The 16,714-nt window shown below is 42.1% G+C and overlaps 1 protein-coding gene across 1 annotated transcript; it reads right to left on the bottom strand.

Annotated features, from left to right (window-relative positions):
- Positions 1–1,843: 1,843 nt before the first annotated feature.
- On the bottom strand, positions 1,844–15,380 carry pld5 (phospholipase D family member 5). Its single transcript, XM_030781836.1, has 10 exons — positions 15,216–15,380; positions 7,848–7,984; positions 6,931–7,114; positions 6,404–6,512; positions 5,712–5,839; positions 5,014–5,211; positions 3,168–3,319; positions 2,803–2,968; positions 2,532–2,622; positions 1,844–2,094 (listed from the first exon to the last, which is right to left on the bottom strand). Exons 1-10 carry the CDS (start codon positions 15,378–15,380, stop codon positions 1,844–1,846), a joined length of 1,581 nt encoding a protein of 526 aa, XP_030637696.1.
- Between the last annotated feature and the right edge of the window lie 1,334 nt (positions 15,381–16,714).

Here is a 16,714-nt window from a genome sequence, read left to right on the forward strand (position 1 = left end):
TACTTGACTTTACACAGTTTAAAACTCATTTGGTATTGACTGGCTTGGTTATCACAAAATAACAGTGTCTTTGAAGGTTTATAACTTAAATGTTGAAATATTCTGTGTAAATAGAAATGATACCTTTATATACCTAAGATTTCAAGCTTTCCAGTAATGCTGTAATGAGTTTGGAAGGTCTACTGATGCTGAGAATTACAGAAGAGAGTAATAAGCGACCATATATAATACTTCACCAGTGATTCATGATTTCAAAAACACAGTTCATTAAGACTAATGATTAATGTCTCAGATACTACTGAATCAACACTAAAAGCTGATACAGCTCTCTGTCGCTTTACAACTCTGAATTTCCCAAAGAGGTTCAACTCAGATCCCATATCACGTCCTGTTAATGTGAAGAAGAGGGAATACTTTTACACACACCAGAGCAGTGAGCAGTGAAATGCAGCCTCTGCATTTAACCCATCCTATATACCAGTGAGCACACACACTAGGAGCTAGGAGCCAACTCCAACTCTAGGGGACCGACTCCAGTTCTTTTTGCCTTGGTTGTCCTAGCATACATGTCTTTGATGACAGGAGGAAACCAGAGGCACCCGGAGGAAACCCCACACAAACGTGGGGAGAGCACGCAAACTCCACATAGAAAGGACCTGGGATTGGAACCCAGGGCCTTCTTGCTGTGAGGCAACAGTGTTAACCACCGTGCTGCCCAAAAATCAACCGGCAATGATCACGCCTCAGATAAACCTCATCGGCTATGATACTGTCACCTCGGATAAATTATACCCGGAAGAGCTCATAATACATGATAATACATTATATCATGTTGTATTATATAGTATTATATATTAATTTACATATTTATTGTATTATTCTGCTGAAAAGTGGAAAAGTGAGAAAAAAAAACAGAAGAAGAAGAATTACTGCATAAAAATGAGATAATTAAAAAAAAAAGTTTTAATTGTAACAGTCACGTATAAAGGTAAGTGCAGCTCCATTTATAAGCTTCATCTACGAGTTAAAATATACATTCCTTTATGTTTTACATAGATACAGGTAACGACGTGTTTGACATAGCATTCAGAATGCAGTACAAAGACATCAGGAAGGCATGCCATGCTGTGTAAACAGGAAGATATACAGTAGTACACTGTGCCGCATAGCAGAGGTAGTCAACTTAATAGCAGTGTGAACTAGAGGTGGAGGAATAGGTAAGGCATAGCAGTTTTACCATTCCATATTTTTAAAGGCTAAAAAGTGATTTTTAATATTTGTTGTAAGTGTGATAGCATGTATTTAAAGAAGCATATTCATCACTATAAGGTAAACAAGAATCTTTAACTCCATGTACAAACAATGCCTCATTTAGAGCAAATATTTAAAAAAAAAAAAATATCAGAATTGTGCTCACAGAAGTTCTAACCTGGTGTGTTTCACTCTCGGGAGGTAAAAAGAAAATCCGGAGGTAATGCTCAGGAGGACGAAAAATAGCGTTAGAGGATAAGTGAGTGGTATTGTCCTCCCTAATCCGGAATCGGTCGGATTAATTTACGTCAAAAAAAGGACATTAAATGATGATGACGTACTCGTTTAATATAGCGATATTTAAACTTGTGATGTGGCATGCAGAAGTTCAAGGTGAGTAGACCGTATCCGACTTTGAAAACATTTCACAGGATGCTGTCTTGGGCTTGAAATGAACCCAGCCATCAAAGTGTGTTATGTTGTGCCCTTGAGTTGGCATGTCACATTCTGGATGGAAAGTCTTGTGTTTTGTGTAGATAGATGCCCTATTGTAAAAACTGATTCTGTACTCGTAGAAATAAGCTCCACCTCCTCATTCGTTTTCTTTGTTGCCCGATTGGTTGTTGACCGCAGTCATGTACAACCTCTTTTGGTCGCTGCCAGTCAGAACCCTGCTTTTCATCTGTAGGAGTTTTGCATAAGGTGAAAACCAGTCTCTCTCAAATGCAGCAGTCACCTGCTCCACAATGGAAGACTCCCCATCCCGATGGCTTTCTGACGACTTTATGACAAGGCTGGTTCCGGCATTGTAGGCAAACTCATCTCCAACCCAGTCTAGATTCCCTTAAGGGAGGACAGACAAGATTTTACTAAAAAAAATGCCCAAACAAAACGTATCTGATTTGTTTCCTGCCCTAGTACTTAGCGACTTGTAAGGATTACACATATTGGGGGAATTGGTCCACCAAGCCATGTAATTAAAGTAATCCAACTTCTCATGCTTCTCGATACAAGGCCATTGGCTAATGCTTGGGTTCTTTAGATGGAGCAGTTGTATGGAAAAAGAGTCTTCCAGGGACCATTATTATGAATCAGTAAATATACAGACACTCACACACAAAGTCGCTCTCCCTCACACACACACACACACACACACAAACTCAAACACACACTCACACACAGAGACAAGTGCTCACTCACACACAAATGCACGCACACATGCACACAAGCATACAGAGTACACAAGCACACACAAAGACAGAGCAGGGAAGAAAACATACCTATGTACAAAGCGTTGTCTGTCACCATAAACTTATTATGACTGACTCTTTGCAGAGAGCCATCCAGCTGCTCTTTGCCAATGAAAAACTTCTGTAATGTATGAAAAACAATGAATATTTCCACCAGATCTGTTCATCTGTAAATCTGTTCGTTTATCACTATATTTTCCTTTCCGACCCAAAATGTCTACACGCCCAGTGGTTCATTATGTATTCAAAACTTAAACCTGATAAAATATTATAAAAACAAAAAAAACGTAAACCCACTCACCACCTCTACAGAACAGTTAACCAGCTGCAGACACAGAGACTGCAGAGAAGTCATAAAGTTAAAGGTGAGTGGGTGTGTGTGTTCCCACAGACTGATTAACACACACACTTTGACTCCTCTGAGAACAACGGCCTCACGCAACATCTCATCAATAGCTGACCAATACCTGCAGGAAAATACAAATGCACGCACACACACACACACACACACACACACACACACACACACACACACACACAGTTCACTCAGGGTAAATCGTTCACACAATGGCATCTCTAACGTAAAACTATCAGTTCAAAACCAGTTGGTGTAGTCACTCCAGCATGTTTGATACCAGCCTTGATGTGGTAGTGTGCTAGGGTTACCTCGTAACCATCGATCCCCGGAAAGTTCTGTTTACCAAAGGCAGGTAATCCGTGATGGAAATGTAGATGAATTTCTTAGCTAGTCGAATCACATGGTGTATGGCATCGATATCTCTTGTGCGATCTTTGGGACAAAAGAGGTCTGGGGAGCTCTGCAAAAATATGGATTAAAAATAACACACAATGTATTAATCAACCCAACAACAACAAAAAAGTTCCAAAAGAGTAAGCGCTCCAAAGAACAGATTTATTCTCAGCTCTGTTTATTCTTTTGCAAAAAATCTGCTGTACTGAAGTTAGAGAAATCAGAATGAACCAAAACAGAAAAGGTCAGTGTGTGGAAGGGGGATAATGTTTGGATTACGCTGTAATTTATGCTTTCTATTAACTCTGAGAAAATAGGTATTTGGACACAAATCATTTCCCTCTAGGCAGCGTGTGCGATTGTTCTAGATCCAGGTTCAGTCAGTCTCTGGTAAAAAAAAAAAAAAAAAAATTGCTTCAGGATCAAAAGATGTTTGTAGGCCGAGGTCTCTCTCTATTCCTACCGCTTGCTTCCCTCTAAACTGCTTCGCATATCTAAATATCATTGCTGTAATAAACTGTGATGAAAAAGAATGACGAGACGAGGGGGATAATAAAAGACGGTGCATCGAAACGCATACATCAGTGTCAGAGATGAACTTTCCAACTGGGCCGGCGACGTTCCCCGAACAGTCTCCTGCGTTTAAAGCCGAATTCATTTAAACGATGATGAATGTCTCGTGTACGGGAGATAAACATCCTGTTGCCGAAGGGGTGACGAGATTCATTACGATCAAATTAGGTTTCGATATTGAGACCGCAGCATGAGGCGCGAGGGGGAAATTTATAACGACGACGGTGAAGAGAAAGAGATCGCTGCTCAGTCAAGCTGCAGAACTCTATGTGAGTTTAAGTCTAGAATATCCTAAACGTTCTAGATGATAAAAATTCACTCAGCCTAGAAAGGTCTAGATTACTATGTTTGTGACATGTTTACATGCCAGTGTTCTATCGTGCAGCAATTTGGTTGTATATTTTGCAGTAATTTGTTATGTCATGCTGTTTGTTAGTTTGCAATTTTGTATACGCCCACCCTTCAGGAATACAATCTGGAAATATACACAGAGGGGTTGGAAATATTTAGAAATATTGAATCCAGTTGTTCACAAAATACTAATAATAATCTTTACTGGTTGATGGTAACTCTTTCTCTTCATGTTAACAAACTGTGGTTGCCAAAACACACCAAAAAAGAATCCATTTTAAAAATGAGGTTTGTTGCATGGAAGAGTACATTTTCAGTTTTGCTATTTGTTCCAATCTGGCAGCCAAACAAGTAATCCACAGAGCTATAAAAACACCCACAGCCTTGCTTATTTGATTTATGCAGTCCTACAAACTGCACTATCATACAGGAAAATGACAAAATGGGAGTACCGCAGGAGAAAGAGGAGAGATTACCAAGAAAAAAATTGAGAGTGTGGGCAGATATATATTTAGTTTTTTTTTTTTTTTGGGGGGGGGGGAACGTCAACAGGTTTAGGCTTTTTACTCCAACACACACACACACATGCACAAGTGCACACGCACACGCACACACACACACACACACACAAAAACCCAACGTACCAAGGTCGTAAGGAGGAGACTAGAATCAAATCTCCCACAAATCCAATCCTTTTTTTTTTCTTTTTTTTTTTTAATAAACATCTACACATTACTGCTTCAAACTGAAGTCACCTGTTCCCTCAATTTGAGATTGTGGGAAAACCTACGCGCAATGGCAAACAGCAACGCGTCTCACGCAAAGGGTTAATCTTACAGCGACGTAGGCCGAGGCATCCGTGTGGTTCAGGCAAAGAGCGAGGGGACTGGCTCTGCTGAACAGGGCTGTCACTCTCTTAGACCAGATGGAGGGGATGTAGTCCTTATACTCCAACTGCCAGTAGAAGGAGAAGATTCTGTGCAGGTCCAGCGCTATACAACTGCAGTTGTAAACAATCACTCCTAGTTCCTTCATCTGTGAAGAAAATTTCATTTAAAAGCAGTCCCGGATCATCGGGATCGTTGGCTTTTACAAGATGACGACGAAAGTTATTGGACCGAATCGCCCCCCCCCCCCCCCCCCCCCCCCCCCCAAAGTCCTTTTAATGCTTTTATATTAAACCAACTACTGATATTTACAGGGGGAAAAATGAACTATCTTTCATCATTTACCTGGTTATCAACATGCTGTAATGACATACAACTTGCTCTCTGCTGGAGCAATATGTTATTTCTGACCTATAGATGGCAGTGTCGTGCAAGCCTGTCAGCCACCAGCACCACAGAAACAAGGAGGGGATAAGGCGGCATACAGTGATTCATTTACATCAGTTCACAACATAAACTCAGCTTGTTGAAAAGCCTCAGCTGGCAGAAAAGAAACAAACAAAAAAACCCAAACACAAAACAAAACACTCAGATTTGATTTATAATGGTTGTTTTTGCTGAAGACAACTGAAAGTTTAAAGCAACTACCTTGGACAGGGACTTCCAGTCCATACTAGCACTGCCAATGTAAATATGTTTCCTGTCCACAACCCAAAAGGAAGAGCGGAGCCTTCCTTTAGTCAGGGCAGTCATGTTGATATAGCGCACCTCAGCATCTGAGAGACAGAGAGAGAGAGAGAGGAGAGAGAGAGAGAGAGAGAGAGAGAGAGAGAGAGGGAGAGAGAGAGAGAGAGAGAGAGAGAGACAGAGAGAGAGAGAGAGACAGAGAGAGAGAGAAGAGAGACAGAAAGAGAGAGAGAGAGGGGGGGGGAGACAGAGAGAGAGAGAGAGAGAAAGGGAGAGAGACAGAGAGAGAGAGAGAGACAGGGAGAGAGAGAGAGAGAGAGAGACAGACTGGGGTGCTGAACAGCAAAGAGGCAATCCATTTGCCGTTAAACTCTCAGATATACACTGCTGCGTATTCATAACGTTTGACCTTCTGAACAGCCTTGCTGATAGAGCTCAGGTAAGGGGGGGGAAAAAAAAAAAAAAACCAACCTCGAGCAGCTATGCCAAGTTTGAGAGATGGATGATTGTGTCTTTCATGCCATATCTGTTGCCTTGAGATTAATGGATTTTATGCAGGCGAACTCAGGTGAAAATATGAATCGATACATAAAAGATTGTGAGTTTCGAATGGTGTGAGGTTCACCGCAGTTCAGAAGCAAAGTGAAACTCACTGCGTTCTGACAAGCTTTTCAGCTCAACGGAGCCGACATGATCGCTGACCACCTTTAGTTTGACCCCCCGAGACTTCAGACCGAGTAACCTCTGAAATAAAAATTGGCCCTGAAGAAGAAGAAGAAGAAGAAGGAAAAAAAAGATCATTCATGTTCATCATTTAGAGGAGACAGATCAGCCACTGTCCTTGTAGAATTATGTACCATGGAAGTTCTGTCTATCTATCTATCTATCTATCTATCTATCTATCTATCTATCTATCTATCTATCGGCTTGTCCGTCTGTCTGTCTGTCTGTCTGTCTATCTATCTATCTATCTATCTGCTTGTCCGTCTGTCTGTCTGTCTGTCTGTCTATCTATCTATCTATTCACATAATGCTGCCCGTGCGATATGTCATGATTGTACTGACCATAGTGGAGCACGTGCAACAGCGGAACATTCTAGATTGTCATGTGTCTCGTAAATGTGCTCTGGGCTGATTTGGGATGAGCTCAGATTGACGTCCGTCATGATGAAGAGCATACCTGATTTGCAGAGGGAGGCCATGACCTGTGGTCCTCGGAAGTTAAGGCCCAGTGTGAGGACACTATCTCCACTGAATGCTTGGCCTGGTCCAACAGACCGTTCAGCCCCGAGAAGAGGGGGAGATGGGCCAGACCATTATGGGGAAACGACAGGTCATCTGGGATGTTCTCTACCAAGACAATACTACAAAAAAATATATATATTTACAGTAAGATAGTGGTTATAAACTTGCAAACTGCTATTTTAAAGTTGGATTTCCGTTCCTTGTGCCCTGAATGTTATTTTAATCATATATTATTTTCAAATTTCATAATTGCAATGCAACATTTATTAACATGTTATAAAACTATTGTTATCACTTCGCAAGCTTTGGATCCTTCTAAACTTAAATATCACTACTCTAGACAATATAAACAAATAATTTGTAATGTGAGGAATTGTACAGTATGTTCACAAAGATATAAATTATAAATGTTATTTACATATCTGAGGTGATTACCTCTTGCCGGCAGTTTTTGCTGCACTGTAACCTCTATTAACATGTTATAAAACTATTGTTATCACTTTGCAAGCTTTGGATCCTTCTAAACTTAAATATCACTACTCTACTCAATATAAACAAATGACTTGGAATGTGAGGAATTCTACAGTATGTTCACAAAGACCTAATTTATAAATGTTAGTGACATATCTGAGGTGATTACCTCTTACCGGCAGTTTTTGCTGCAATGTAACCTCTATTAACATGTTATAAAACTATTGTTATCACTTTGCAAGCTTTGGATCCTTCTAAACTTAAATATCACTACTCTAAACAATATAAACAAATGACTTGGAATGTGAGGAATTCTACAGTATGTTCACAAAGACCCAATTTATAAATGTTAGTGACATATCTGAGGTGATTACCTCTTACCGGCAGTTTTTGCTGCAATTTTCCTCAGTAATTCCATCCTCGTCCTCACCCCACAGATCCACAGCAGAGAAGATCAACGCCATGAGGACGGCAAAGCAGCACACCAAAGCAAACACGGCAATGCATTTCTGCTGCCACTGCAACACAGAGAGAAGGGTACCGGACGCTGGCCTTTAACGCTCGGCATAAAAATGATTTACCTCAAATCAAAAGCTTCAAAAACAAATCAAAAAAACAAAACAAACAATTTCCAAGCAAATTATAGCATTTTTATGCTGAAAAGGGACGTTCTGTTAAACACGGAAAAGTTCAGAGCTTGAGTATCGCGTCCCAGTCTAAACCCTCTTGACTTTAGTTCCCTTAAGACCCGTGTCAGTCGTTTAGTCTCATTCATCTGCGCGGCTGTGTTTTTCGGCCTCTGGGGCGACAGGGGAGAGTTCAGTTCGCGTTTTACTCCGTTAAGGGGCAGAAAGCCATTTTTGGTCGTTTGGTTTCTCGGCACGCTTGGCTGCTTTGTTTTAAACGCGCTGGAGCCGAACGCTTCTGGAATCCAGCTGCAGTGCGCAGAATTCCCCTCAAAATCCAACGAAAATTTATTCAGACTCGCAAAGCCGTTCAAGAACGGGAAATGCCTATAGAAGTCGATATGGCCGATAGTTAAAATGCTAAGAGCCGGCTGGCCGTGGAATTACAGGTTGCTGGAGAGCTAGGATTTCACTGTCTTAAAAGTGCACGCTGGCAATTCCTCTTTTCTGCTTAGCCTCGCACTTCTCCCAAAAACTCATCACCCTGTGCGTTGGACTCTCTCTCCACATCTGTTGCCTCCTATCAGCATATTAGCTTGTGTGAGTGTCAACCAACTGACACATGCATCATTTGCTTCCTGTGTAAAATAAATAATAATAATAAAAAAAGGCAGAGTATTGTTGCTGTCAAGGAAACAAGCGCTCCCAAACACCTCACCTGTCTAGGGACTGAATATATTTGTGTACTGGAGTGTTTGTCAAGTAAATATGTTTCAATAACATTGTGCCTCTCCCTCTCCCTTGTCTGGCGGTAGGTGTTTTTTGATTAAAAAACATAACTCATGTTTTCTCTGTGAGCTCAATAAAACTTGAGTGATGAAAAAACTTCCCTTATGTGACTTAACGGCCGCTATCCTCCTTTTTTTCTTTTAAGAATTGACCGAGGATCCGACCGAGAAACGTTGTCAAGTCAATTTGGGCGGTGTTTCTCTGCCTTGCTCCATCTCTCCGGGGGGGCCCCGAGCTGAAAGAGCAGCGATGGGGTGATGCACTTTGGGCTCCTCTGAGGGAGGTGCTCTAGCTGCCAATGTATTTTAAAACAGCCAAGCACCCCCTGCTACGTCTCCACGCGCATACTGCACGTATGTGAAGGCTCCAGCACAGACACAGAGACTGAAAGAGGCAGACGGTATACACTGAGCATTTCTCACTGCCCAGACAGTTCAGATATGGAGTGCCTTCCCACACACAGACACACACACACGCACACATATAATATGAATATAAATATAACAGAATATAATAGTGGGGTATAATACTGAATACAATATTTCTATTACATTTTCAATAAAAAAACAAAATAAGTGTGGCAAGCAAAACAAAATAAAAACATATCTTTGAATCAGATAAATGGATAATCAGAGTATAATTATAATTTGAACAAATATGACTAAAATAATACAATTTATCATGTTATAATATAAACCTACGTCACATGAGTTTGAATCTGAGATGAACATCTGAAAATGACAACGATCGCGTCGATTCAGAGACTCACTGTGGCAAAACAAACAACTCGATACAGTTGATTTATTTAAACACAAACTAGAGAACCAGAGAAGTTATGTTGGTGTTGGGTGTAATCTGACAGACGTGAAATGAAACAAGACAAATCTCACCTTCATTATGCTCTCTTGAGTCTTTAAACCTGCCATCAGGACGTGGGTCCCTTAAATCTCACACACGTGGAAACAGAAACTGGCTCCAAATGACTTCATTTTAAGCTCCACACCAGTGTCTCGTGCTCCTGGTCTCCCACGTTTACGAGCAGTGCGGTCGGGTTGCTCTGTGCCAAATGTACTCTGTCCGATACCTGTGTTACTCTTTGCTCATGCATGTTTGCCTCCTGTGTGTGAGGCTGTGAGTGTGTGTATTCCCTCCTCTGTGCTCCTCTGTGATAGAGAGAAGGGAGAGGGGAGAGGGAGAGATAGGAGAGGTGGAGAGAGAGAGAGAGAGAGAGAGAGAGAGAGAGAGAGAGAGAGAGAGAGAGAGTGAGAGTGTGGGCCCCCCCACTCCCTTTCTCTCAAAACGTCCAATCCTCAGGCTGCTTTAAATCTCTCTTCCCCCTCCTCTCTTTCGATTCCCTCTCTACTCACCTGCCCCATGAAGCGAAACTCCATCGGCAGAGCGCAAACGGGTTTGGCCAAAGCCAGAGCGAATGGCGGCAAAAGCGGGTCCAAACCTCTACCCAAAAAAAAAAAAAAAAAAGCCAGGGCGGGTCCTGACACTTTTGGCACAGCAACACAGTCGTGGAGAGAGATACGAACCTCTTTATGCCCTGATACAAGTTACTCAAAAACACGGATGAGTGCACACATCTCTCTCTCTCTCTCTTTGTCTCACACACACTCACACACACACACACACACACGCAAGCTCACACACGTCCATACACTGACGCGCCCATGCGCACGCATTCACACAAACACACTGAAAAATTCAGAATCCCTGCAAGCTCTGCAATTTACATCCGACTACAGGCGGTTATGAAATAGTCATAGGGAACCGAAGCCTCCACAGCCTGAGACACAACGGCGTGTCGTGTCACGTAAGGTAAAGAGTGCCAAATATATTTAAGCATGGTCCGTCCTGACCTTTTCCCTTTAAACGCTCTTCTCCTACAGAGGACCTTGGCAAGGCAAGGCAAGTGTGGAAAACATATGCTACTGACTGCAGACGCCTCCCGCTGGGGTTCACCTTGGTCAGATGGAGAGAATATAAGCAGCTGCTCTAGAGATATAGGGACAACTTCCATGACATGGTCCAATTCTAACTGAGACATGATTTAGATGCTCTTTGAATTAGTTTTTAGGGACCTCAGTGTTTTCCCCTCCGAGTCTTCAAGTTTAATCTGATGATCTGATTAAGGCCGTTACAAAACTCCCATAGAACAAAATGTCAGGAGGAGAAAAAAACAAAACTTCAACATAAACATTAATTTTAACCTTTAATTTTAATTCCTTTTTTGTTTACCTGATGAAAGAAATATAGAGCTTTAAAGTTTGAAATGAAACTGGAAGTCTGAGACTCTGAAGTGCTTCAACGTCAGCAAAACTGTCCAACCAAAATTGCTCTTTGATTACCCCCCCCCCACCCCCACCCCCAAAAACCCCACTCTCACTCTCATGTTGTTTGACACTGCTCTATTGAGGGGGACAGGAAGTGAGGCTGATTGAAGGTCAGCGCTGCCCTTTGAAGCAGTCTATGATGAGTCCCTGAGGCTACGGGAGTCAGTCGCCACGGTGACGTGAAGCAAGGGCGACCCCGTTTACCTAAACAGACTGACTGCACCAGCCTCAGTTGAGGTCACTGCCAACGTGACGTCCATTCTACCTAGCCAGCCGACTTACCCCATAAAACAGCCTACTCAGTCGAACGCAACATTGCTTAAAAAAAAAAAAGCTTTTGAAAGTCAAAACTAAACCTTTACAGTAACTTTAGAATAAACGCTTTACAATACCTTGAAATTTTTATGAGAATGTCTCTTGAGTGTTTGAAAACTTTGGCTTCAGATCTTTTGATGTTTCTTTCTCGGGGTGTCTATGTTGCATCTGAAAGTTGGTTTCAACCACTGTTGTTATTCGACAAAACCTTTTAAACCTCTTTAAAAGTGCGTAGTGTGAAGGTGGGCACACTGTCGGACACCTGGCATTGTCCAAACCCACCTAGAATGAACCCTGCTGTCTCATATATAAGAGCCCCCACTGGCCAGATATAAAATTAATAATAAATAAGGGAAGAGGACATTTTTTGTCAACATTGGCTGAGAAACACTGTGACACAGGCCAAAGTTTTACCTTAGCCAAAGTGGAGGTGTCCTCTGGATGTCACAAAGTTATGTAAGAGAGAGAGAGAGAGAGAGAGAGAGAGAGTTGGGCTAATGGTGTGGACAGTAATAGGTGAGCCATGTCTCTGAGGAGATGAGCAGTAGACAGTGGAGTGATGTATGGTATAGCATAGTGGAAATACAGAATGACAAGCTGGTGTTATAGTCTTTACTGACAAAGAATAGACACACACACACACACACACGCACACACACACACACAGAGCGTAGATCACTTTGACCCTGTCAACTGCAAATGCTGACTCACAGAAGAGGGTAGAATAGAAAACTTCTGCTTTCTCATAACTTCGTTAATTTAAAAATTCCAGGGTCAAAGAGCTTAAACTGTACTGTTCTAGTGGAACAACAAATGCCCTGAAACAGACATTTTATGGATACACGTTCCGTGTAGTGTATACACTGTAAACTAATTGACCACTTTCAAGGAGCACTCCCACTTTAAAAAACAAAACAAAAAAAACATTTTGGTGTAGTGTACTCAGATGGGAGGCATAGGAGGCTTGTTCAAGTCTCTACACGGATGTTTTTTAGTTCCAATCGGAGAGATGATTAACTAAGCTATCCAGACCCAGTTCCTTCCCAAAAGACTCATTAAAAACTTCTTTCTACTCCAGTGGGTGACCTGACAGTCCACTGTGAAATAACTCTGGAAGCACACAGTGAACTTCTGAACACCACACAAACAGCAATGGACACAAACTACATTCAAAAAGAAAAAAAAAAACAGAACGTGATAAATTTCTCTCCGTGCTTCCATTATAAATTACTAAAACATTCATTTTGAAAAAATTAAGCTCTTGTAAAGGTAGTGGGACGCATGGTCTTTCAGAATTAATCAAGATTCATCCTCTTGATTTAAAGGTCTCTCTCTCTCTCACTCTGTGTGTGTGTGTGTGTGTGTGTGTGTGTATGTGCGTGTTTTATCCAACAGAGGAGCATATCAGTTCTGTGTATATAAGGCATTTGTATCTGCAGGAGTTTTCACATTGCTGAAAGTGTGAGGTGAGGGCATATAGCCAGTTTGACTTTGAAAAATGACCAAAGTTCTCACAGGAAGTATGACAGGAAGTTCTAAACAAAGCAGGGAATAGAGATAGATTGAGGGCACCTCTCCAGTGAACTGAACAGTGAAGCCGCCTTGGTCCTAAACCATGCCTCATTGAACAATAAAAACCCTGGAAAATTAGAAAGGCCTTAACTGTGTAATTAAAAAGAGAAAATCAACAACCAGAAATGTAATGGGACAGTTTTTGGAGGGAGAAGATTTACAGCAGAGAACCATCATTCTACTCAGGGAAATACAGTTACGATACTGAAAGGAATTTTGGGATGTCCTAGATAGCTGTTCTTACAACTCTTGGTTAGAGCAAGAGCGTGTGGCTATTTGTACTCATTACCACTTGAAATACAGTGCCCCTTGGTCGCTTCAGCAGCGTGTGAGGCGCAGGCGCCAATTTACGAGATAAATTGTCCTGCTAATTATTATAAAAGCCTAAATAAGCGCGACGTCCATAAAATGTACAGCACACATCTTCCCCGATAGTCACATGATGAAGATTGCAATAGCTTTTCAACATATTTATCCATAGTTTCCATTTTCTGCAGTCATACAAGCATTCAGCCGAATTTTTACTAAACTTCGCAATCCCATCACAGTGGCTACGTGTATAGCGTTACAACTAAGGGTAGTAGGCCTACAGAAGATCGATAAGTTAAAGCAAGAGATGATGGTGAACTTTTTACTCCGATACATTTCTGTTGGCAAGTGGCGTTGAGTGTTTCATTTGGCGCTGTCCGTCATAACACATTGTTTTTGTTTTTTAAATATATCTTTATATGTATTATCGAGGAGCACCCGACTGAACGCGTATGGGAATACCTGCAGTGTGTTTAAGCGTCACTGCGGTAGGACTTAAATTATACGGACGCAGGCAATACAAGCAGGTGGAAGATCCAGTCTATTCGTTTGCTGAGCTGACAGGACTACCCGATCATCGCCCAGCGGAGTGCATCTGCTGAAAGTAGCTAAGTACTACTGATGGTGCAAAAATATATTTAGATGAAATATTACTTTAAGGTAAGACCGTTCATAATTAACGTCTCACACAAGTGTTTTTTTAAAACACTTGGACATTTAAAACACATCAGATCTGTTCGCGAACTGATGTCTTCTCGAGGCCTTGGTGGCTCGATGTCTCCTGGCGAAAAGAGGGCTATCTGAGGACACTCGTACAGTAGTTACAGTCTGATGCTCTTGTTGGCCTGATTCTGGGACTGCTCTCTATTCGGCTTGTCAAGACCGTTTAAAACACTCCCTAACAACCCAACACCATGAAATATTCACCACACCAACATAAGATGCAGCTCTGTTCTACACAGCATTATAAAAGGTCTGTCGAGCTGCGGATTAACGAGTTTCGCCGTCGCTAAGATAGGAAATGAAGGAAAGATTTTCAAAGAGCTCCTAAAAATGAAAGGATAGAACAAGGGATCTGCCTAGCTGTTGGGTTTGGCTTTATAATTGGATCTTGCTTAGGGTATTTAAAAGAGGAAGGAAGTTGGAGTTGAAGGAGTCGAGCACAATTTACAAACCGGTGGAAGGGAGAGCAATCAATTCTTATCGGGGGCGGCAGAGCACACTTGCCTGACCGCAATTCTCTTGTGGCTCGTTTCACTGAGTCGCTTGCCAAATGAAAGAGCTGCCTTGTGCTCTAAGGCAAAGTCCCTGCTGGACTGTGCCGAGGAACGAATCGGAGCGTTACCGCATGCAGTAGAGGCTAATGGCATATTTCGAGTGACATATTTTTCCTGTCTATTCAGACTCTGACCTGGAATTGCTCTCACGTTGAATCACGACAAAAATTACATTGTGACAAGGCTGCCAAACCCCTTAATGTCAGTCGGAAGCAGAGGATTTCAACATTTCTGCATTGCGAGTACTAGGCCAACATGTACTGCTGTTATTGTAAGCTTGAATATTGAAAAGTTCATTTATAGTCCGTCTAAGAAAATGGAGAATAAAGTTAACCTCATAAATGCCAAAAGACAAAAAAAACTTGCAAAGCTGTCACACGTTTTCATTCATTTCATTTTCATTTCACTCTCTGATTCAGGTAAGGTTTGTGATAAGGGTAAAGATTTGAAACCAAGGATCGGGGGGGGGGGGCAGTTTAGTAACATAGAGGTGACAGGCTAGAGTTGAAAGGTCAGGCTTACCCGCTCTAGGTGGTCTCTCCTCCGCAACCAAATGGTGGCGGAGTAGTCCTGCTGCTGGACTGCACTGAAGATGGTGTTACCCACCCGGGCCAGGGAGGGGAGCGGGGCTGCCTCTCGCCGAAGCTTCGGACCCACGTTCTCAGACACGAGCTTCTTTTCTTGCATGTTTGAACGTTAACCACCCTAAAGAGTCCAGACACCGTTATTGTTTACCTTAAATCTCCCTTTTGCCTCAGTTCTGTCTCGTGCCGTCTCATTACCGTCTCGCAGAACTGGGTTAGTCAGGTGCTGCTCGGACTGCCTCAGTAGTCTACTGTCTTCTTGAAGCCTGTCTGAATCACAGTTTTATTTCCCCAGCAGCCAAATCCTCTCTCCCACATGCTTGGTTAAAGGGGTCTCCTCGTCTCTATGGGAGGGGCTCTGAGTGGCCGTCAGGGCTGCAGCAGTGTGTGTGTGGGAGAGCATAAGGTCTTGAAGTGCTACACCTGGGTGTCTGTCTCCTCTTCTTCAGTCTTGAATGTGTCTCTGTAGTGTGTGTGTGTGTGTGTGTGTGTGTGTGTCTGTGTGTGTTTGACAAACATTAAAGCTTCTGTTGCGCACACACGCACACACACACACTCCACACACACATGCAGAAGCATACATGAACGGACACTCCACACACACACACACACACACACACAGAGATACACACACACAACCACATGCATCACCGCATATCAAAATCTTCTCAAAGTGCTGCAGGGTAACTCGATAAAGTATTCATTTGACACAAGCAAAGAGCACACTGCCCTGCCCAGTCTTTAGTTCTCTGTTCACAGAACTAGGGTGCAGCACTGCTCTGTTTTAATCATGCTAAGTATTTAACTCTAGTTACTATTTCCTGTTAAATAACCATCAGTTAGTCATAAGAACTTCTAAAATCAGGTCCACATATACTTTGCTATATTGTAGGTACAATACTTGTAGACTCATAAACGGTAAAGGAAAAGCAGTTTCAGAGTGAAATATTGTGTTGTCGTGCTATATTGAATCGTTTTCTGTTTTATTATTTCGAGGAAACGGCAGAGGATAAACAACCGACAAACAGCAGTCTTCACCAAATGAAAAATCACACCTTGATTACTAAACACAAACTCATACATCATCCCTCTAAACGATTACACTGACTTGTCAATATTTGCTTTTTTTGGGGGGGGGGGGGGGGCCCTTCCTAATAAATCTAATGCGCTGCCCTGACTGATGTGGCGTAATCATTAATTCATCAACACTGACCATCTAACTTCCACACCAACGCACTTGTTTTCTGCCATCCCCTAGATTAAAACTCTCCTCTTAAATGCCATAGCTTCAGACCCATAATAGTTCTTCGTTTCCCTTTGTACTGTGAATACTAATATCCTTTCCTTTCACAGTACATTAGCATAAATCAAACCCCTGACTCAGCGTCATGGTTTCTTTTTTTCCCTTCTGGTCCCCTGAAGACCACAACAGACCAA

The sequence above is a fragment of the Chanos chanos genome, chromosome 8 (genome assembly GCF_902362185.1).
Source record: "Chanos chanos chromosome 8, fChaCha1.1, whole genome shotgun sequence".
NCBI classification, from domain to species: Eukaryota; Metazoa; Chordata; class Actinopteri; order Gonorynchiformes; family Chanidae; genus Chanos; species Chanos chanos.

Coding starts and splice junctions, on each gene's coding strand:
- pld5 (XM_030781836.1), bottom strand. CDS start 15,380: ATGCAAGAAAAGAAGCTCGTGTCTGAGAACGTGGGTCCGAAGCTTCGG. Junction 7,985..15,215: donor GGAGAGACCACCTAGAGCGG/GTAAGCCTGACC, acceptor TCTGTGTTGCAG/TGGCAGCAGAAATGCATTGC. Junction 5,212..5,711: donor ACTGGAAGTCCCTGTCCAAG/GTAGTTGCTTTA, acceptor TTTTCTTCACAG/ATGAAGGAACTAGGAGTGAT.